Source organism: Eleginops maclovinus, chromosome 12, assembly GCF_036324505.1.
Source record: "Eleginops maclovinus isolate JMC-PN-2008 ecotype Puerto Natales chromosome 12, JC_Emac_rtc_rv5, whole genome shotgun sequence".
Lineage (NCBI taxonomy): Eukaryota > Metazoa > Chordata > Actinopteri > Perciformes > Eleginopidae > Eleginops > Eleginops maclovinus.
Window position 1 is genome coordinate 22,306,088 of NC_086360.1, and position 23,923 is coordinate 22,330,010.

Genomic DNA, 23,923 nt, shown 5'->3' on the forward strand with positions numbered 1-23,923 from the left:
CGGTAACTATCAAATACACTCCCCGGCCAAAAAAAAGGTCACACTAATATTCGTTGGACCGCCTTTAGCTTTGATTACGGCACGCAGTTCGTTGTGGCATCGTTTCCACAAGCTTCTGCAATGTCACAACATTTATTTCTGTCCAGAGTTGCATTCATTTGTATATTGATAACGGGAGATTCGGGCCAACGCGCAAAGTCTTCTCCAGCACATCCCAAACATTCTCAATCGGGTTCAGGTCTGGACTCTGTGGTGGCCAATCCATTTGTGAAACTGATGTCTCATGCTCCCTGAACCACTCTTTCACAATTTGAGCCCCGATGGATCCTGGCATTGTCATCTTTGAGAATGCCCGTGTCATCAGGGAAGAAAGAATCCATGGATGGAATAACCTGGTCCTTCAGTATATTCAGGAAGTCAGCTGACCTCATTGCTGAACCTAGACCAGACCAACTGCAGCAACCCCAGATCATAGCACTGCCCCCCACAACTTTGTGACCTTTTTTTTTGGCCGGGCAGTTTATATCGTAAGAGTGTGAACACTTTAAAATAAAAAAAATTGAAATTAGAAAATCTAATTTGTGTTTTTCTTTAATCTAGACGATATTGTGGCTATATTCCCTTAATTATCGTTGCCACCATAAATTTGCAACAAAATTCAGAGTAATTCTTTGCAGATGAGACAAAATGTACTCTACCTGTGTGTGAGGCGTTCAGGTTGGAAAAAGCACAGATAAAATACTAAATAAATTCAAAAGGATGTACGAGGCACTCAATTATACACGTGCGCATTTTTAACCTGATCTCAACATTTGTGAAATATAGGGTTTGAAGACCTTAAGATTGAAAAAGCAGTGATCCTAAATCAGTGATAATACGGGTATCAATAAAGAAGTTTTGGACACCGATAACACTTCCATTTTGTGAGATTTTATTTTCAACAACATAACCTTGACAAATTTGTAATACATTATATGCTACTGTTTATTTAAAAAAAAAAAAAGGAAGTCATAAGCAATATGTTTTCTTTTCTTTCTTATAGTCTAGCATAGAATCCCGTCACTAAATCCATTCATGTTGGTTGTGATATACTGAGAATGAGGCCACTCAATAACACCCCCTCCCCCCCACCCCAAAATTCCCCTCCTAAATCTGCATCAGTCACTCACCGTCCAGTTCCGACATCCCCTAACCCCCACCCACATCAAAGCCAGGGCAAACCAAGCGGCTACATGCTTTCTCCAAGGGGAAGTCATACAAAAAAAAGGAACACATGAAAGAAGCACAAAGTCCTAAAAATGTGGAATCTGGTGAGAATTTGTACAGGTGTGATCCCGGTACTGACCACTGTTGGGCAGTGTACGTTTATCCGTAAAGGTCATCGTCGTTGTCTTCATTGAACACTGGGCCAGTGCCAGTTCCTCCTGAGCCATGGGTTGGACCACTGCCACCTGCAGTACCGGAGGGAAACCTGGAAGAGAAACAACAGCCATTAACATTTGTACTGGGAGATATTCTGGGATATGGCATCTAGTGTTTCTCTACAGCCTAAGTAATGACCATCTGTAGACAGGATTTGTGATTATGTTCTTTACAAATTATTTCTAATGCATGTTGTACTTAAGGCTCCACAAAAGGTCGGAAATGTACCTGAAGCTGCCGAAGCCACGGCTCTGCTGCAGTGTCTGAGCAAACATCTCATATTTGCGAATGTCGTTGTCACTGACGGAGCGACGAGCAAACCGCATTGCCTCCTCAAAGTGGTCCTTCCTGATTTCGGGCACAGGATCCTCCTCTTCCACCTCCTACAAAGAAAAGATTAGAGTTATTACGAAGCAGAACCATCTGAATCAGAAACAGCAGGAGTGCAGAAAGATATGGATAGAGACAGAACAGGTGCTGACCATGGCTGACGGGTTGGTCTGCCTCTCCCTCTCTCTGCGGATCTCATTCTCAATGCTCTCTCTGATGGCCAGCTTACACGCCCGCTGGCAGATTTCTGTAAGATCGGCTCCAGAGAAGCCATTGGTCATTTTTGCCAGGAAGTCCAGGTCCACATCCTGTCGACAAATGACAAAAAAAAAAAAAATACCAGTTAAGAAATGGAGACACACTAGAAATAAAAATGGGACTTTTAATGACTCTATAACAGAAGAAGCATCCAACATGAGAACGGCTTCACACCAACAGTTTCACAAACAAATGAAGAAACTGCATCCATGAGTTGCAGCACAGTCACCTTGGCGATGGGGCTCTTGCGGAGGTTGGCCTTCAGGATGCTCATCCTGCTCTTCTCGTCGGGCAAGGGGATGTAGATGAGCTGATCCAGACGGCCGGGTCTCAGGATGGCAGGGTCGATGATGTCTGGTCTGTTTGTGGCTCCGATGATGAAGACGTTCTTCTTGCTGGACATACCGTCCATCTCGGTCAGGATCTGGTTGATGACACGGTCGGCTGCTCCGCCGCCGTCTCCCACATTGCCGCCACGAGCCTTGGCTATGGAGTCCAGCTCATCAAAGAAGAGAACGCATGGGGCTGCTTGGCGAGCCTGGGAACATCACAGACTGATGTTAGATTGATGCATGCGGTACACCTCATTTCATTTTCCTCAGCTCCTGAGTTTTATGGCAGCCACTGCAAAAGCATCCTCACCTTGTCGAAGATCTCTCTGACGTTGGCCTCAGACTCTCCAAACCACATGGTGAGCAGCTCGGGTCCTTTGATGGAGATGAAGTTAGCCTGGCACTCATTGGCGATGGCTTTAGCCAGAAGAGTCTTACCACAGCCAGGAGGGCCGTAAAACAGCACACCCTTGGATGGGGTCATGCCAAACTTGAGGAACTTGTCTGGGTGCTCCACTGGGTACTGAATTTAAAGCGAGAGGGAGAAACATAGTAAGGGGAAATCTATATTCCACAGCTTGTTATACATCTGTTCAGACAGAAAGCTAACTTTTGAAAGCGGTCCATACCTGCACCAACTCCTGCAGCTCCCTCTTGACATCATCCAGACCTCCGATGTCCTCCCAGGTGACGTTGGGAACCTCAACAACCGTCTCCCTCAGAGCTGATGGGTTGCTCTGGCTCAGGGCCCACTGCAGAATAGCATTAAGCATGTTAGGGAGGGCTCTGAAGGCCAATAAACACATGTGCCCTCACCATAAACACTGACAGCTTACCTTGAAGTCATCCATAGTGACGGCAAGTGAGTTCATGACCTCTGCATCAATGGTCTCATCCTCCAGGTCGATCAGGTCCATCTTCTTCCTGATGGCCTGCAGGGCGGCCTCAGAGCACAGAGCAGCCAGATCAGCACCCACATGTCCGTGGGTCTCATTGGCAACCTATAGGGAAAAAGATAAGAGCACAATATTACTTCCATGTGTAATAGTCTACATATTACACCTTTATTAATTAATATGACAGTGTTGTGCATTTATTTTCTTGATAGATAACTCTGATTTAAAGATTTGTGCCACACTGGAGGACTCCATTCTCCCTTGATGATAGCAGATATAAACCCCTTGACTGTTTATAAAATGTGCTTTTTGTTTCACTTAAGAGGCAATAATCATAACCATCTGACTCCTCCTCTCAGTCTCGTCTGTGGTGTCAACTGACTGCAGGGAATAGAATTATGTGTACAAACCTGTTCAAGGTCGACATCGTCAGCCAGTTTCATGTTTTTGGTGTGAATCTGGAGGATCTCCAATCTGCCGGTGGCGTCAGGGATGCCAATGTCCACTTCCCTATCAAAACGCCCTGCAGGTGGAGGAAGAGCAAAACACAATTATGATTTGTGCCGACAGAAACAGACTGAAGGCAATAGGACGGCCTGCAGGAGTTATTATGCAGCGTCGGCTCTCAAATGTAGGGGCAACAGCACTAAAGGAGCATGTCATTTGTACAAAATATCCATCTGAAATGTACTAAGCAAGAGTATTTGATGAATCCGCAAGATCCAAATCCAACCCTTTGTCAAGGCTTTCTAACACATTCAGCCAGAAGTTCCAATCGTATGACAACATGCTTCAGTGAGCCATACACTTGGGTCCATTAGAGTTACTTTATATAACCGTCTCTGAATATAATGCAGAACATATTTTTTACTATTCTTTTTTGCAAAGCTGTTCAGCCATTCTAAATCTTTATATACAGCCATGTTGTTGCTGTGCAAATAAATACAATATTTTAACTACCCGTTATTAGAGTTCGAAGCAATCAGCAGGAAGCATGTGATAGATACATAACCAGGTTAGCCATTAGGCATGACTCCAAAACAACAAAGCATCCAGGTTATAAAAATGAAATTATATTATGAACTTTATGCATTGGATGCTTCCTGTAGTTCGACTGAAGTAACCGAACACGGTCCCAAACGCAGATCATTTACCGAATCTCCTGAGAGCTGGGTCGATGCTGTTGGGTCTGTTGGTGGCAGCCATGACGATGACATGAGCCCTTTGTTTCAGGCCGTCCATAAGAGTCAGCAGCTGGGAAACAATGCGCCTCTCCACCTCTCCGTGAGTCTACAAAAAAAAACAAACACAACATACATTGTTGCTATGCAATTATACTTTCAAACTTTATCTAGACATTAGCGGCTTGATTCAGTTATTGGAGCACTCTGATATCACTGTCATCCTCATTACTAGTGAAAGTCCCTAAAAGCTGTATTAAAACATGTTGCAATGACCTGCACTATGATTGGTTTAAAAATGTATGAACCATGAACAGACAGGATATTTTTTACAGTTATTGATTTCGTGTTCCCGTCTTCTCACTCACCTTCTCTCTCTTAGGAGCGATTGCATCAAGCTCATCAATAAAGATGATGGCAGGAGCATTCTTTTCCGCCTCCTCGAAGGCCTTCCTCAGGTTACTCTCGCTCTCTCCTGCCAGCTTACTCATGATCTCAGGACCTAAATTGGAACACCAAATATTTCAGTTTCAGAGAAAACAGATCTCAGCACACATGCGTTATTCAATAATAGTCATGTATTAATAGTATGTATGCACACCAGGATAAACACTAACCCATCAACAATACATAAATGGATATAGTCTCTGAGACGCATGCATGGATAAACGGAATGGACTAAAGTATTAACCAGTCAATATAATGTTCTTATTAAAGAAGATTAAGATTATACTTCTATTTTAACAAAGAAGTTTACAGAAGAGAGTCATTTTGTTTCTTAAAAATGCATCTACTTGAGCTTTTGGTTTGGTTAGATTAACCAACAAGGCGATGCTGTCAGGGACAAACCAAATCTCAGAAAATGCTAAGAATAAGTATTTGTAGAAGATAAATGCAGGTGATGTTCTCACCATTGATCAGGAAGAAGAAAGCTCCAGTTTCATTGGCCACAGCTCTGGCAATCAAGGTCTTTCCGGTTCCAGGGGGTCCATACAGCAGAATTCCACGTGGGGGCTGAAAAGGGGGGATAATGTGAATATCTTAAACGGCAACTTTATTACACAAACAAAACCAGCAAAATATATATTGCGAGTTAGTGTCTTTACTGTTGCGATGAAACACTTGATATGATAGAGAAACAGCAGCATAGGAGTAGAAAACTACCAAAGGGAGTCAATCATTTAAATCTCACATCACTAGATGGTAAAGCTCAATGTATTGCTTGTTGAAATTGCAGATGGGTGCATAATATTTCATACACTTTCAAGTTTAATTATTTAGTTACACATGCTCAGTTCAAAGTCTACAATGAAGGCCTGACATGTTAATGTGCTTCTCCATGCATATTAATGAGGGGACCTTACCTTGACTCCTATGGCCTTGAACAGTGCAGGGTGTCTAAGAGGCAGCTCCACCATCTCTTTGATCTGAGCTAACTGCTTCCTCACTCCTCCAATGTCATCATAGCCCACCTCGTTCAGGGACTCTTCCTCATCCTGTCATTTCAAACACAAAATGTTCAAATTACAATCCAATTCATTTGTAGGTAAATGTTTACCTTACACTTTGTGCCTGCTACCCACCTCTCTTCTGATTGGCTCTCCCTCACAGTGGATGACAGTGTCAGGAGCAACAATGCAGTAGGGAGAGGGGTCGGTCTCTACCACCTTGAACTCCACAGCACGCATGCCTCCTCTGACCAGGAAAATATCACCTTCACAAGGCAATAGAACAAAAAACACGTTAGTTTCAACACTCCAACAAGGTTGCATGTCATACATTGAAACATTTGATAAGCCAGGTAAAGGCATTTCTGGGTTCTGAAAATGAACATTTGCATTCACCTTTGCGGATTGGCCTGTATGCCTCCAGAAAGTATGGCTTCAGGTAGACCTCAAACAGGTTGCCAGTAATCCCTTCTACCGTGTCATCGATTGGGAGCACGTGGATCCTCTTTCCATACTTCACATCGGGACATGGCTGAATGCTGTAGGAGATATTATACTTAAACCCACTCTGGATTCCACTTAAAAAAATTTCTAACACGTTGTTTAAATCAAAGAAAAGTTTAAAAGGTGTTCCTTTGCTTACCTGATGACATCACCCAGTCTGACCCTCAGATTGTTGCGGACCACCCTGTTCATGCGAACCTTTTCATCGGAGCAGGTGTCGTCAGACAGCACAATGCACACAGTCTCCCGCCTCTTCTTACCCTTCATCAGCACTGTGTCTCCACGGAACAGCTGCAGCTCGTCCATCTTGGTCTAAAGAGACATTAACCAGTTATTTCTGATCTTTTTAGATTCAAAATCTCATTTCAAAAGATTATTTTAGTGTTCAATTACAATATTTCACAGGGTTTAGAATTTGTAGAGACATTAACCATGCACTAAGCTGATGAATGTCTACCTGAGACAGAGAGACCACACTGTTGTCTTCATTGATGGATTCATCAACAATCAGTCTGTTGGGTCTGCTCTTCTGTTTCAGAATTGCAGTGGCTAGATCATCATTTTTGGATCTATGAAAAGAAACATGTTAGTAAAAACTCAGTGCATCTTTAAGGCATTACCAACATCCTTCAATAAGCAAGTTTGTTAGTAATTGTAAAATAGACATTGTACAGGAAACCATTAATGTTAAACAAAAACGGGATGTTAGATTTGGAAACTTCATTACATCTTATGTTAAACCAGGCCCCTAAATCTGCTCTGTGAAACTTCTCAGTTTCTGGTTTAGTTTCTTTGTAAAGTCTTGGGGGAATTTAAAAACAATGTGTAGTTAAACATGCATGTTCAGGGGGCCAAATCAATGAACTCTTTACCCACAGAGTTCTACACAGATCATCCTATTAAACCCAAAACCAAACTGTTTCTGAAGAGAGTGTACTCTTAGTACTCAGGAATTAGCGCCTTTTACCATTGATTGTTTGTCTGTTGTATCGGCAGTTGTGGGTTTATTAAGTTATACTCAATCTTTTTTTGAAAACAATAGTACATACTATTTTAATTATAATTATAGACGATGTGAACTATTCGTGAATTCTAGTGAACTGGTAATATATTGTATTGAATATATATATATCCATGTTTTCTTATTAACAGATACTCGTTAATTAAGACTAGTTCATTATTTTACGTCATTTATGTAACAATAAATGTAAACAGGCAGGCTAAACACCAAGGCTTTTTACCTCCACGACTACACGTTTCTTTCTGATTATGTGTACAATTTGTTAAAAACATCGTCGAACCATTAGCTTACGGCATGGTTCAACTGTCCACAGAATTCCAAAAAGATCCAGGACCCGTTTTGAAGTTTGTCTTTCATGTTGTTGTCACGCTAATGCTAGCATTGAAGCTAACTGACTGGCGAGCAAACGAGCCCAGATGACACAGCAAAAGAATTAGAAAAAAACTTTGTAGCTAGCTAGGATTCTCCACATAAAGACTAACGTCAAAACTATATCGGGACTTCAAATACAATAAACGCCGACCTAGGCATGAATTACGTATGTTATTTCACGACTGTTAGGCTCATAGCAAATTAGAACCCAAGGAAAACGTCAATCGTTTAGAATGAATAGCCCGTTAGCATGCTAGCTGTTAGCCACCTGGATGACCAGCGTAAACGGTTCGTGGGACCATTAGTCTGTTACCCAAGTCTGTGCCACTTGCCCGTCTGACTTAAAACGTTATGATGTTCCATTTACATAATGAAGCTAGTTTCGAGAAGGGCCGCTAGCCGGTGTATAAGCTTACTTTCGGTATAAGGTCTTTGGCCTTGACACAGTTGCTAAGCTAGCATTAGCATTCAAACACGACAGCGATGACTGCGCTTTGTCAATTCGCTGTCACAACGATGGTTCATTTGAGACAGTTAACTGGCCAACCTCTGGATGGAAATTGTCAACAATACGTCGGGATAATACCCCCATATGAATACCCAACTGTCAATAGATCTGCAACAATAGGTTATTCAACGAAGGGACAAAAGTGCGGAGGCTGAAGTAACTGACCTCGTTAGCAACCAAGCTAACTCAAATCTTCGTTAGCCGTTTAAAAGGCATTTTTTGACACATTGTTTGGAAAACATTTTATTACGACAGATAGATGTTGCTACTTACTCCCCACCCGAGGCCATGGTCGTCCACCTGGTTAACAGTTAATAAATAAAGAAATTCTAGCTAAATGTTTAAGCTTAACCGGTTCTCGATACACAACGTTCCCTGTGATTTCACACGAAAGAGCTTCAGTTTCCTTGCTCTTCTTTACAATTATACCGTGAGCTGGAAGCATCCTGCATTCTGATTGGCTGGTAGTTGTTCATCAGATTTGGTGACCAATGAAATAGTCTGTCGTCTAACGTCATCGAGAATATTGAGAAAATGTGTCCAGTTACTGACAAGGGGGCGGTTTCTATTCTACCCAAATCACCTCTTATTGGCCATATAAGCCCGTCAGCAAACTTCTTTCATCCAATACATTTGCACCGCGTTGTTGCTGTGAAATCTTATAAACATGAAATATTTTAAATGAACGGCACACATGTAAAGAGCAGTGCAAATAATTTGTTAGTTTTATTTGTAATGGCAGTCCATACAGAAACAGGTATAAAAAGACATTTTAGAGTAGCATCATCATCTTCTTAAGTAGTACGTATTGTGTGTTATCTTATGTAACCCGCAATCCTCTGTAACCATACAAAAGCATAGCTATCAAGTAATCTTAATTTCAGGAATAAAACACCTGCCAGATTTACCATACAACGCACCCTGTCTAGATGCTTTATTTTTTTTTGTCCAGGTACACACGTGTTTGTTGTGGGTATAGGTTTGAGTTCACAGGACAGAGAAAGTTGATACTGTTCAGTAAGAGATACGTTATTCTTGTTTTGTCTCTTTCTAGACTAACAATGAAGGACCAAGTTCCTGTATCCTGCGGCGCAGCTCCATGGAGTCCAACTGAGGACCAGACTGGGGTTCATGTAGGTACACAGATAGACTCCTGCAACACAGTAGGCATTTACCAGTAAGATGAAGGTAACATAACTGCAAATAAATTGTGTTTCACTTGAAGCAGCAAGAGGGTAATTAAACTAATTGGACTTCAATTGTATTTCCTGTTCCAACCAAGTATCTCAAGTTAGCAGCACATATTCAGTGTCTAAATCCAACTGTGATAGACTCCACTTCATCTGTGGAATCAGACTACATTTTAAATGCATTGAGTAACCGGTTGTGATCATATTTGATCCTTTTTTACAAAATTGAAATAGCAATTTTTTTCCTAATTTATATATAATAAGGGTATTTTATGAATCTTTTGCAGTGGAATGAGATATGCAAGATAGTCATTTCTCATCCAATGATTTCTTAGTCCAATTTAATGTGTACTAACTTTATTACTGTGTAAATGGTTTGCCTGCATACCAACAACAATGACAGGAAACAGCAGGCATTACTAGATGCTTTATCATTTCTGCTGTTATTTAAAATTCAAACTCCAGTCAGAAATGTTAAGAAAAATCCAAAGTACCATTTGTCGTGGTATATGAACTTAAAAATAAAGGTAACAAAATAAGCTCTAGTTTGGCTAACCTCAAATCCTATTACTACTTTTGGGCACCGTCACTCATTTATTTACAGCTGTACACGTGTAACCAGGTCACCCGAGGGATGATTTTTGTGTGAACAGGTGGGAAGTTAGAGCACACTGCATGACATACTACGCACTGTAAAAACAAATTAAGAAAAGGTAAGATAAGATTTACTTTATTGATCCCAATTTGGGAAATGTTTTCGTCACTGAAGCGTGTCAAAACAAGGCATTGCACATATTCTTTAAAGTGAAAAAGAGTAGAAAATAATTAAACGTAAAATAGAAACATCTCAAAATAGAAAACAAATCCGAACTAAAAAGGAAAATCTATACATATTGACAGTGAAAGTTACACATCTGTAGACTATCTGTCAAATAAACACTATGAAGAACCAGATTACTTCTAACAAAATGTAAGTAGGATATTATTTAAATAAAAAATGAATTGTGCAATATCTAATATGACAGTATCTTACGCTTCTGTGGACTGTGGGGTGAAGCTCCAAGTCTTTTCCCAACAAGATGCTGCCTCCCGTCTCCTGCTGAGCCTCCACAGCACCTCTCCACACCACAGGCCTGCAGCGACACACTCTGAGACAGCACATAGAGCAGCATTAGATTTTCCAGTAAAAGATAACACAGACCAAGTACAGAACATCACAGTGCGGATTTATAGAGAAAATAGTGCGATTTTATTTAGACGCTTTTGCAGTACTGTCTTTTTATTGCCCTCTACTCAGACTTCAAACAGCTGTTAAATAACAATACTTAAATCAGAATGCTGTTTGTTGATTTTAGCTTAGCATTCAACACAATACTCCCCATGAAACAGATTTAACACCCTGGGCTTGGGTAGCACACTCTGAAAAGGTATATTGGACCACCACACAGATAAAGAGGTGCTCAGAGAACAACTTTCTTCTCAACATCAGAAAAACCAAGGGACTGATAGCTGAACTCTTTTTTTGAAAGAGGCGAACATGCCTGTCTACATCATGGACAGCTTTGGTAGAGCATGTGAACAGTTTAAGGTATAGCTGGTTTTTTTAATATCTATTCTCTTTTGCCTTATCATTCTAATCATTGTATTTGAATGTCATTTTATACTGTGTATCTTTTGCACTTATTTCTTGATGCTTTTGATGTTTTTTGTTGAGCACTTTGCATTGCTTTACCAGACTTAAGAGCCTCTTCTTTTCTTAAGCTGTGAGACTCCTGAACTGATCGTCACCACACTCCTAAAAAAAATAATGTTGCGTTTTTCTTGGTTTTCCTATGTAAGAACTGGGACTGGAACTGCCTTTCGATGTTTATTACAATAAATGATCCTTGTATCGTCAACACATGTTGTTTGGATATTTACAGATATATGCAGTTTGAATCACATGACCGTGAGCTCCCTCTTGCATAGGGATACATCTTGTGTCCAAAATAGCTCCAAGCTTTGCAGTCTATATCATTAAGTTACAACTGCGGTACGTATACCTGGGAATGCCTGCAGGCTGAGCTGTAGGTCTCTCAGTGCCTCCTTCAGTTGGTCTGTTTGGGTGAAGCTGATGCCCCTACCAGCCAGTGAAAGCCCCTTCAGCCTCTGGAGGAAACACAGATCTGTTCCCTGCTTGCCAACCATATCTGCACTGGGAATCTGCGGTTGGAAACCTGTAATTGAACAAAAGAGCAAAAGTATTAAATGTAGCAGTAAGGTGTGTTAAAGAAAGGCAAGTACTCTCCAAAGTATCAAAATATAACATGAAACATTCTCACCTCTTTTTTTCAAGCGCACCTTCACCAGCAGGTTGAAACACCTGTTAATGCAGAGTACAATCTCACATGTTTGATATAATCCCAAAAACTGCAGACGGAAATAAAGGGAATTTGACGGACCTTGTGTATTGAGTCACGGCTTGTTTCCAGTCCTTCAGATGAGTGTGGCAGTGACCCTGGAGGAGGTAGGCAGCAGAGGCCCAGAGCAGCATTCCCACCCTATCTTCACTGCCCCCGCACAGAGCCCTGCTCCCAGCCTCACACTCCTCATCTGGCTCTTCCAACACCACTCTCTCAGGCAGCAGCTCCAGTGTTGTAGTGATGACTTCATCGCACAGTGCCATGCAATCAGCGGGGCGTTGCGCCATAAGCAAGGCAGCGCCGGCCTGCAGGTAGAGCTCAGGCAACCTGGGGAGGGGAGGGTTCCCAGCATGCACCTGACAAAGAGACATACAGCAAACAGATGGGTATTAATGTGATAGTAAAGCATAAAGGTAATGTGCTCTGTGTTTTTTAAATAGATAAACTGACCACAAATGAGCTGTGAACAGTTCATCCAAAGTTCATTGTTAGTGTTCTTCATACTTACTCCAAGTTGATCTTCTGATTGAAGAGCAGCCAGCAAATTTAAATAATATTCCACACCCTCTGACACCCTGTGGAAAAAAAAGTCCATATAAAAAACTTTAATTTGCACGACTCATCTTCATTTTGTGTTTTTTAGGCAGTGTTCAGTCGCCAACAAAGACAGCGCTGGTCTTCATACCTCCCGTGGAGCACACACTTCAGGGCCAGATTGTGAAGGACAGAGAGGGCAGAGGGGACTGAGAGCATGCTACTCAGTGATTGGCTGTGCAGCAGTAAGGACGGGGAGAGGAGATCAGTACCGGCCAGAGGGGACTCTGTGGCGGAGGGCAACATCAGAGTCTGTAGGACAAGAGAGGATTCATGTTTCACTATGCGGGCCTACAGTTCACATTAATGTGTCAGTGACCTAAAGTAACTTTTCGGCTCACCTGCTGAGGAATATTCTACTCCAACAAAGGCAGAGAACATAACAACATAAGTGTATCTACAGCTGCTTGGTAAACATTTATACTTATTTCCCCGGCATTTGACACTTTTCTTTTGCTTGCTTTCCCTGTATGCACTGATTATGTGTGCTACTCACTGAGTGCAGCAGACGTAGGGCTTGTATTTCCGCCTGTGTGTTGCCAAGCTGCCTGTAAATGAGCATGCTCTGATAGAGAGCACACACACACCGGTGATCTGTTTCCAGTGCTTTCCTGTGACACTGCAAGGCCATCTGAGGGCAGCCCTGGAAAGGAATGCAAACACACACACTCTCACTGTATGCACACTTAAAAACAGTCAAATACATGCTAATTTAATCTTTGATGTTCTGTTTGAGTATACTATGTCTGCATGTGTACCATATGGGCGAGGCAAGATCCGGAGAGGAGATGTGTGTATGCTATTAGAATCCTGGGAGCAGGCAGAGAGGAAGCTGTCTGTAGACCAGACAGCGCTTCTGAACTCCGACCTTCACTCAATCCTTCTGCACCTGAATATGACATACAGAGGACAGCGAAACATATGATTCATTTCTAAATTCCTCAAAAACAAGGAGACAGATCTTCCTGTACTACTACTGAATTGGAATCATGTTTTCTTTCATTAGACTCCATGCAAAAATATTACCTAAATGTTTCATATAATATTTAGCCAATTGTATCTTCTCTTTAATATGAATGTCCTGACCTTGGGCAATGTAAGTGCAGATCTGCAATAATTCAATCAGCTTCCTTGGGTCTATCACCAGTAGAGGAGTGTCAGAGGACTTTCCCCTCGGCTCGCTCCTCCCTTTATCCCAAACTTCAGCAGACAGTCTTTCAAACACAGAGACCAACTCATTCTGCACAACAGAAAAAACCCAGTTTATTTGTATTGTATGCCGCACAGTTGGGGATTGTACACGTTAGAAAACAAATAAACATTTTGAAGATAATAACTATTATACTTGATTATATACACTCACAATAAATTGATGTTGGAGAATTTACATCAGAATATTCACAAGTATCATTTAACGAGTGAATTGAAAAAGCTGTCTTGTTTGCTATCATGGTGGAGTAAAACCCAGTAAAACATGGTGGGGATTACTTAAGAGACCAGTTGTTTGATGTGGACTTTGGTTTGGTCTACTGTCCTGAACACACTGTACTGAAGGGAAGTTTAGCAGAGTTCCTTTAACCACAATACACATGTGAGGAGGAACACAGACTAAGAACAGGATCTTACCTGAAATTCCTGTATAGATTTCAGCTGGCAGGTGGACAGCCATATTGCCCACTGCAGACAGAGAAGGCGCAGTACACAGGGAGTCAGAACGGTGTTTCCCACTGATGTAAGAACTGTTCTCCAAAACAAATGAGGGTCTGAAGCAACAGCGTCACTTCCTGTAGAAGAACTGTGTATGTGTAGAACTGCGAAGAACAACAGCAGACTGGTAAATTGAGGGCTGAGCTATATTTCTAATCAATAATAAAACTGAGTGTACGGCACAAGTTGCTGTTTCATCTTCATCTATTGCTTAACAGTTGAGCCTACCTCTCTCTGTGGATTGTTTGAGGAGCAGCTCAGCTTCTGAGAACTGAGACTGAGCAGTGAAGCACACACAGGCATTGTACACCACTGTCAGCTCCAACTGTGTGTGATCTGCAAGAGGAGGGATACCTGCAGGAGAGGGACACAGGGAAAGAAATGGAGTGAGATGGAGGAAGTTTAAAGCTAACAGCTGAGCTCCCTCTGCATCAAAAAAATCCCACTTCCCTACAATGGGATTTGGGTAAATTCACACATGCATGTCACCATAATGAAGGATTTGGATGACCTTGGATTTTCCTTAAAAGTTTGTGGAACTCAGAGGAACACCATCTCAGGTGGGTCTGGTTCTGGCTTTGGTCTCGTCCGAGGGCATCTCCTCCTCTTTCTTGTTGCTGAAATAATACGTTAAAAGAAAAGTTTTTCACTTTACTATCGCACTCTACTTGAGAGTATTAAGACGTTAGGGTACTTCAGAATGTTACTGTACTGCAAATTAATAGGGAAATACTTAAGGTATTGTTGAAGTCACTTCATAACATATATGATACGCTACTTTGTCACATGCAACATTCTCAGCAACATTTAGCTTATTGTATTTCTTTTACATGTATATAGTTCGATAGATACTTTATTTATCCCAAAATTGGGATAGTCTTGCAATAATTTATTTCTACTCTGTTTCTTCTTGAACTATCTTTATTTGTTTTAATGTTTTATGTCATATATATAGTTATGTTGCATTGTTGGAGGAGCCTGGGACTTTAGATTTCCATTGCCATATGTACACTGTAGCTACTGTGCATATGACAATAAAGCATGAATCTCGAATAAGACCTAGTTTTAAATGATCAGTCAAAAATATTTTATGTAAACATATGATCAGTTTCTAATGATTAAAACCAAAAACAGTATTTACATCAGTCACCTACAACTCATCCAGCTACAGCATTAAAAGTAACATGTAAGATGTAATTATAATAATGTTATGTAAAGTAATATAATATGAAGAGGAGCCATTCTGGATGATGACTCATTTACCTTTTAATATTAGAAGTACATTTTACTGTCAATGTTCCAGATTTTGAGTTAAACTTTAAATGCAGGACATATATTTACTTTACATTAATCGACTCCAATCCTTCTTCTGCCTCTTATAATCATTAATACAAATAACATACACTGAAATATATGACAGTAATAGGCAGTTTGTTATTATATACCGATGTTGACGTTTACATGTAATGTTATTGAGGTTAAATACAGTTGTTTTTGCTCTTCTCAAGCTTAGAGGGTTAAATATAACGCTAAATTAAGGTTACAGTATTTAACACAGTTGTGGACGCTATCGGTAAAAGATGACACTTAAACTTCCTACCTTCCATTTGCTTACTAACTCGTTGTTTTCCTGGATCCATCTATCTAACAACGAAAGAGGTTGACACATTTTAATAGACATTACATCGCTGTTTTGTGTAAAAGTTAGACGTATTTTGTTTGAACTTTCCCTCGTTAGTGGAAAGGGAGCGGACAGGAAGTAAACATTAGTGAGGTTGTTTTTAAGATCTGGGCTGTGCTGCTCCCTGTGGACAAGTCTGAACATTACACCTGCAGTCTGCTAACTGTCCAGCAGGTGGTGCTGTGGGGGTGCCAATAGCGCCATTGTTCTGGAAACTTCAATTTTAGGAGGTATTCTACAATCACCCACCTCTGAGGTGTTTCTGCTGTTTATGTGTGTTTATTAGCTATATAATCAACTAAATAAGAAAACAGACATACACATAATTGCACATCCCTTATATTTTCAGGACATTTTTCATACCACAGGTTTTAAGCATGTGAACATAAGCCAAGGCCATAATTGTATTGGTGCTGAGTCATCCTTGAGACTGCCAGGATAGCCTTTTTTCTAGTTGTCCTTACCAAGGTGACTCCCTCTTTTATCACCCATTTCCACTCCTCTTACCCATCTATCATCCCTCCATCAGAACATCATCTTGTTCCCTGTTGTCTGCAACCTCCACGTCTGGCTTCATTACAATCTTCCAGCTATTCCCTTCTTTGATTGTCTCAAATCACGGAAAGCTCTAAATATAACATCATGGAAAAACATCCACTGCTTCATACTCAAACACTTGCAGATACACATGCATGCACACACAAACAAACAAACAAACACAAAAGATCCCTTTAAGCCCCATTCTACACACACACATATGTATATATATATATATATATATATATATATATATATATATATAGTGTATAGTGTTTCACTTCTCTTGTGGCCTTTTCACTGGCATAGATCCTGCTTTTTTCATTTCTCTCCCTCCATTAAAGTACAAGGTCATCAAATGGCTGCAGCCTCCCATCTCATTTTATGCTGTCCCTCTGACAATGTCATTCACATGGCAGGAATTCAAACTTTCATGAAAAAGGGCGGAAAAATTATTGAACTGCGACAAATCCACCCCTGGCAGCGTTAAAGTGTATATTGTGTTTCATTTGAGAGACAAGCCTACGTCTGCCTGTTATGCTGGATTCCCCAGCTCCCTAACACCTGAATGCTATCCTTATAATGACTTATACCACTGACCACTGGTAATAAAACATCACAATTAAAGCAGATACGTAATAACACAGAATGACATAGAATTTAGCTGCTCACAGTTGTTTGAATAACAACGTGATGAAATGAGCCATACTGGACAATTCTGCCTACTCTGCTCTATTTTCCTCATCTATAAAACATGAAGCTATAGTGTAGGGAGGGGATGCATGTTATATCTGTCCTGCATGACCCTCAGCCACCCTGGACATGTGACATTTAATGTAAAACACTGTCTGTGTGTTTCACAAATAAGAAAACTAACATGTTTTATAAAATGCATTTTAACACATCTTAGAAAAAGGGGGATTAACTGACATGGTGTTCACCTTTGATAATAAGATTAAAGGACCTTAAACATACAAGGTTGCTGGAGGACAGGCTGTCGTATCACACAGTCCCCTGGGTGTCTTTGGGCTGACAAACACACATGTTCCGGGATGGAGAAAACGCTGACACAGAGGAATTAGTGTGTGCTGAACCATCTATTAATAAACATACATCTCAAGGGAAAGGTACACAGCTATCCCTGCTCCTTAAATGCATGCAGTGTAAACTCACCCACCCTCAGTTTGAGTAATCAATAAGTTCTGTACGTGCTCCTCAGAACTGGTCCTCTTCTGAGAGCAGACATCCCTTCAGTAAAGGCAGTGTAGTTTTGTGTGAGTGCTGTATCATTGTAGCTCAGTGTGTGGTGTGCATGAACTACAATGTGTCTTGGATTCTTATGCAAGGCTGCAATGTTTGGTCTGCAAACACACCTGCGCAACTGGAGATGATTTACTTTTTAGAAACAAAAGGAAGCACTAAAAAAACCCTAATATTTCAAGTAATGGGGAAATTAATCTGTGTGTGTGTGTGTGTGTGTGTGTGTGTGTGTGTGTGTGTGTGTGTGTGTGTGTGTGTGTGTGTGTGTGTGTGTGTGTGTGTGTGTGTGTGTGTGTGTGTGTGTGTGTGTGTGTGTGTGTGTATGGGGAAGAGAAAAGGAGATTCTGTCAATGGCCCAGCAGTCCCAGGGGGGTGGCGTGGATCTGCAAACTCACACTGCAGCACTACAGCTGGAGCATCAGCAGAACACACTGCACACTCACACTATCAGTTCAAACATACTTCAGCCCAGAAATATGAATGCATTCAAATGTATAAAAACTTGCAAAAGTAGGAATGTGTCTAGGGATAACATTTTTAAAAAACAACTCAAATCTATATATTATGTTAATATTTACCACAAAGGTTTCATTTTTCCCCCTAGTGTTTTTATGCAATAAAGCTTTAGGGTGTACAGACGCTTGAAAACATTTAACATCCCTTTAAATCAGTATTTAGATGTGTTGCTTTTATAAATTACACCTCATTAACAACTTCAATAAAAACATCAACTCATCAACAAGGTGTTACACTGATGCGGGTGAATATTTTCCTGCGCAGGCAGTGCTTTTCTGGAGAACAGATATCTCTTTAAACAGAGTGTGTGTCCGGGTGCTGACTTGAGAGTTTTCCCTCCCTCCTATAAAAGCGCAGCGCTCTCGCTCCTCTGCAGTCACATCTCATCAAGCCACGATGAGTTTCACTGTAGAGCACCACCTCTTCGGTCCGTCCTCGTACCGCAAGGCTCGGCCCTCCTCCGGGCAATCCAGCGGCTTCCACTCCCAGCGCCGCCGCCTGACCTACAGCCAGCCGTCCTCCGCAGACAGCCTGGAGACTTTCGGAGGAGACATGACGCGCAGAAACGAGAAAGAGATCCTGCAGACTCTCAATGACAGGTTCGCCGGGTACATCGACAAGGTGCGCAACCTGGAAATGCACAACCGCAACTTGGAGGCAGAAGCAGAAGCTCTGCGGCAGAACCAGGCCGGTCGCAGCTCGATTGGAGAGCACTACGAGCGAGAGCTGGGTGACCTGAGGGGTCTCCTGCAACAACTGACTGGGGAGAAAGCCCGCGCTGCTCTGGAGCATGATCACCTGGACGAGGACATCCAGCAACTGCGGGGCCGGCTCGAGGAGGAGGCACGAAACCGGGAAGAGTTGGATGCTGCCGCTCGCACCATGAAAAAGTATGTGGAAGAGTGCCGCTTGGCGCGTACAGAGCTAGACAAGAAGCTCCGCGCCCTCGAAGAGGAGGGCGTTTTTCTGAAGAAGAACCACGATGAAGAAGTTGCAGAGCTCCTCGAGCAGATTCACGGCGCGCAGGTGAGCTTTGACATACGAGACACGATGAAGATGGACGTCACCGGTGCACTGCGAGAGATCCGCGCACAGCTTGACGGCCATGCCTCCAAGAGCTCGACACAAGCCGAAGAATGGTTTAAAGGTGAGTAGAGTAAAAACGGAAAGTCAAAAAAAGTGTGGGTTTTTAGTTTTCTTTTTCCACAGCAGATACACTTTTATGTGCGCTTTGCATTGCGCGCCAGTGTTTTCTCTGTCCATGGTGCTGAAGTCTCAGTTACTTTAGCGTTTGATTATAGTTAAAAGCGTCAATGTATCCCGTAGCCGTAATGCATAAGGTTATTTAAGGTTAATGCGCAGGAGCTTGCAGTATAGTGCAGACATCTATTATTTTCTTTTCGATATCAACATGAAACTATTAAGGAAAAGGGTCCTGACTTTAGAATCATTATCCCACCAACTCCCAGATCGCAAACCTTAATACCCAATTGCAGGCAAATAAGGAGAATCAAGTCAGACAATCCTGAATATAAAAGGCAGAAATATAATCATGTTTATAATATGACTTCCAGTTTGAATGGTTAGCCTTTGTATAGGAGCATCAATGCCGCAGAGTGATACTTTTTACTTAAGGCAGGAGAGAGATGGCACACAGAGAGCAGACTATGATTAATTTGCACTCTCACTGTGGGTAACAGTGGGTGTGTTGTTGCCTCCCCCTATCTGCACTGTGTGTTTCTCTCACCCGAAACCTCTAAACATAGAATAGCCACTTCAAGGTCACTGTTTGTGGTAGGAGGACAAGAAAGAAACTGCTTCATCACTCTCACAGTCATCCTTTCTGATGTCGTGACTGGAGCTCACCAAAGACATTAAAGTAAGCTAGTATGTAGATATGATGGATAGAAGATGGATGAAGCCCTGTGAGAATCATCTTCACATTAATACTGCAAGGAAATGCAACATCAGGTCCACACAGCACTTCTGACCTTTTGTGATACTGTGCAAATACACAATCGACAACTTTAAAGGCCAAGAAGCTTCTATATTAACTGCATGTCACAGAACGATTTATAGATCGACCCTTGCTGCACATTTACATGCTGACGTGAAAGAACAAGTGAAAGGTGTAAACAGAATGACCTTCCCTGTGATGTCCGGCTGACTGCAGCACTGTGGCTCTTTCATGCTTGGAGGAGGGAGGGAGCTGAGTCAGATTTCTGACTGACAGATGGACACCGCCAAGGTTATTCACTGAGGACAGGTCAAATGTCTCAGGACCAAGACAACAAAAAAGGGCAAAACTATGAATAATTCAGAGTTTCTCTTTACTCGAGCAGATCACGTTATACTGTTTTTGCACATAAACCTTTCAATGGAATGACACAGCAAATGTCATTTATGAAAAGTGTTAATTACTTTGTTTGTATTTTTCTGCAGTGCGCATGGACCGTCTGTCTGATGCTGCTCGCTCTAACCAGGATGCAATTCGTGGAAGCCAGGAGGAGATTGGAGAGTACCGTCGTCAGCTCCAGAGCCGCACCATTGAGCTTGAGACTCTTCGGGGAACCAAAGATTCTCTGGAGAGGCAGCGTATGGAGTGTGAAGACAGACATCACGATGACCTCAACTCCCTACAGGCATGAAATCTACACAAACATCTCACTTATCCCACAAAAGGAAACACACATGCATTGCACATTTCCTTTTATAACATCTGCATAACATTTGACATGTTTTCTTTTTGCAGGAGACCATTAACCACCTGGACAATGAGCTGAAAACCACTAAATGGGAGATGGCCAGCCAGCTGAAGGACTACCAGGAGCTGCTGAATGTGAAGATGGCTCTAGATATTGAGATTGCTGCTTATAGGTTGGTCAGGATTTCAAACCATACATTATTACATTTATTCTTAAATAATTGACCTGTTCACTGACAACACATGTTTTTGACTTTTAAACAGGAAGTTACTGGAGGGAGAGGAGAATCGCTTCGTGTCAGGAGGAGGTCCCTACTCTTACCTTGAGAGCAGAATCTCTTCCCACTTGAAAATGAAAGGAGAGGAGGTCTCAGACACAGTCATTGTTGAGGAACAGACCGATGAGACCCAGGTGACAGAGGTCACAGAGGAGGCAGATGAGGAAGAAGAGGATGGAGAGAAAGAGGAAGAAGAGGAAGAGAAAGATGAGGAAACCAAAGAAGATGAGGAAGACGGTGAGGGAGTAGATAAGGAGGAGGAAAAAGAGGGAGAAGAAGAGAAGGAGGAAGAAAAGGCAGAGGAAGAAAAGGAGAGGAAGAGGATGCAGATGAAGAAGAAGATAAATCAAAATCTCCAGAAAAGAAGGGATCACCTCAGCCTAAATCTCCTGCTGTCAAATCACCAGAGTCCAAATCACCAGAGTCTAAATCACCAGAGTCTAAATCACCAGACTCCAAATCACCAGCAGCCAAATCCCCCATGCCCAAATCTCCGGCTAAGTCCCCTGCAGTGGAATCCCCCGCAGGAGCAGAGTCCAAGTCACCTGAGTCAAAATCCCCAGTGAGCAAGTCCCCCGAATCAAAATCTCCTCGTCCCTCAACCCCTGAACCGAAATCTCCAGAAAAAGAGACGGCTGAGCTGGCCGCCACTAAAGACACACCAAAAGAGGAGAAAAAAGAGGAGAAGCCTGTCAAGGAGGAACAGAAGGAGAAAGAACAACCCGTGAAGGAGGAGAAGAAGCCAGAGCCCAAGGAGAAAGAGCCAGAGAAGGCAGATAAACCTGATGCAAAGAAAGAGAGCAAGGCAGATGAAGCTGCCAAACCTGCTGCTCCCAGCAAGCCCTCAGAGGACAAGCCTAAGTCTGAGCCTAAAGAGAGTGCTCCCCCCACCAAGGAGGAGAAACCAGCTGCTCCTAAAACTGAGAAGGCCGAGCCAGAGGCAAAGCCTGACTCTAAAGCAGAGCCCGAGAAAACCGATGGCAAGAAGGACGTGAAGAAGCCAGAAGAGAAGGCCGCACCTAAAGCCGAACCTGAGAAAACTGAGACCAAGAAAGATGAGAAGAAGCCTGAGGCTAAAAAAGAGGCTAGTAAAGAAGACAGCAAGGATGTGAAGGACGGGGGGAAGGCGGAGAAATCCTCTGGCACCGAGACAAAGGATAGCAAGGAGGAGAAAGCCAAGAAGTAAAACTGATAAGCTGTGATTCAAGGCACAAGGAGAGGAGGAAGTGGAGATGCCAAAGAACTATGAGAAGTGAAGGAAGGCAGGGTAAAGAGCAGGAGTAAGAAGCTTGATGCTCCCAGCTCTTCGAATGGATTTATGTCCAAAGCAAAGAAGGTTATGGTATGTAAGCAATAGTGATTACTCTAGCAAATAACCCCCAGCACCCTAAGTATGGCCATTACACACCCTGATGCTTCTGATGTATGACTGTAGTGAATGCTCTAAACTCTTTATCTGAATGTGACGACTGCCCTAAATAACAAGTGCATTTAAAATGAATCCCGCTGAGGGGAACCGCAGGGGCCTGCTGAGATGTCAAAGATAGTTATTATATATATAAAAACTTATATTTAAAGAGATGCAAAAGTATATATTATATTTACAGATTCATCAGTAAGAAAGACTTGAATTTTTGCTTCTTGTGCACCTAGCTTCTCTTGACAGGTGAACTGCTGTGTCTCACTTCTCTGGTCTGCAATGCTAGGACAATGATGACTATGTGTTATGTATTAACTGCTGAGAATATGCAATATGAAACAGATAAATAAAGAATGAAATATCAAACACAGAAGTCTTTTGGGAGATTTTTCTTAATCTGTTTACCTTGCATGCAAAACTCAAGTGAAGATTTAGGAAGGAGAAGTGTCAAGAGTAATCATACAAGGTGAGAGGCTTTAAAAGGTAAATGCTGCGAGTAACTGCACTGCATTGCGGACACGGAGAGGGGGAGCTGTACCCCCCCCAAAAGCAGATACCGCACCCTTCCTCACAAACCACAGACCACACTCATGTATAAATCAGGAGTGGTGCAGCTTGCTTGCACAAAACGAACTCAGCTTTGCCTCTTACTTCCTCTTCTGCCTCGCTGCTAAGAGGAAAGACCACACACAGAAGCTGCGATTCAAAATGACCATAAACACAAGTCATGTTATATTTTTTCTATAAGACGAGTAGGGTTGAGATGAATAAGGATCTGACCTTTTTGAATTTGAAAACAATACAAAATGAGTCGTTATCCGGTCATGCATTAAAGGAGTATTTTAGCTATTCAAAGATTGTAAAGGCTGATGTCTTTAGCTGACTTTTTATTAGGATGAGTAGAGCTTACATTTAAAGATACATGTATTTACATTGGACACACCTTGGCTAACTGGAGGATTTTCTAACCTGGCAGGGCTATAGTGTTTCCTTCCAAAGTTAATAAATACTGATTATTTTGAGTATATCCAAATATAAGTAATTTTACCCTTAAATATTGAAATTAAAAAGTCCCCATGCAACAATGCGTCCCGAAATAGAAGTACATGAGAGCCAACAGTTTATTTCTTTTTAAATGGCTTGTTTTCTTCTATGTGAAAGAGTAGATTTACCAGATTGCACCACCATTGGAAATGCTCAATTATGAAAAAAGAGGCCTTGTCTTCTTCTACATACACCCATAAATCTGAGGGACGACTGTCTGGATTAGGATTAATCCTACTGGAATTGGATGGATATCTTTGCTTCTCTCGGCTGCTTCTAGCTAATAATAACATGAGTAATACTTGAGTGAAATGGCTA

The 23,923-nt window shown here is 41.9% G+C and overlaps 3 protein-coding genes across 3 annotated transcripts; 1 reads left to right on the top strand and 2 right to left on the bottom strand.

The window, feature by feature from the left end:
• Positions 1–908: 908 nt before the first annotated feature.
• On the bottom strand, positions 909–8,703 carry vcp (valosin containing protein). The gene is made up of 17 exons (XM_063897119.1): positions 8,546–8,703; positions 6,829–6,940; positions 6,511–6,683; positions 6,264–6,406; positions 6,003–6,133; positions 5,784–5,915; positions 5,331–5,433; positions 4,788–4,921; positions 4,393–4,528; positions 3,649–3,761; positions 3,179–3,343; positions 2,972–3,094; positions 2,653–2,865; positions 2,240–2,548; positions 1,905–2,060; positions 1,651–1,805; positions 909–1,471 (listed from the first exon to the last, which is right to left on the bottom strand). Exons 1-17 carry the CDS (start codon positions 8,560–8,562, stop codon positions 1,366–1,368), a joined length of 2,421 nt encoding a protein of 806 aa, XP_063753189.1. The 5' UTR covers positions 8,563–8,703; the 3' UTR covers positions 909–1,365.
• Positions 8,704–8,969: 266 nt separating this feature from the next.
• Positions 8,970–15,900, bottom strand: fancg (FA complementation group G). Its single transcript, XM_063897729.1, has 14 exons — positions 15,766–15,900; positions 14,677–14,782; positions 14,394–14,519; positions 14,085–14,269; positions 13,545–13,698; positions 13,217–13,347; positions 12,955–13,101; positions 12,550–12,710; positions 12,373–12,439; positions 11,904–12,220; positions 11,784–11,824; positions 11,505–11,678; positions 10,496–10,610; positions 8,970–9,425 (listed from the first exon to the last, which is right to left on the bottom strand). Exons 1-14 carry the CDS (start codon positions 15,844–15,846, stop codon positions 9,323–9,325), a joined length of 1,908 nt encoding a protein of 635 aa, XP_063753799.1. The 5' UTR covers positions 15,847–15,900; the 3' UTR covers positions 8,970–9,322.
• A 2,649-nt stretch (positions 15,901–18,549) lies between these two features.
• On the top strand, positions 18,550–22,934 carry LOC134872947 (neurofilament medium polypeptide-like). The gene is given in 5 exon segments (XM_063896326.1): positions 18,550–19,306; positions 20,602–20,801; positions 20,912–21,036; positions 21,128–21,447; positions 21,450–22,934. Coding segments are annotated over 5 exon segments (2,274 nt in total). The 5' UTR covers positions 18,550–18,555; the 3' UTR covers positions 22,328–22,934.
• Positions 22,935–23,923: the final 989 nt, after the last annotated feature.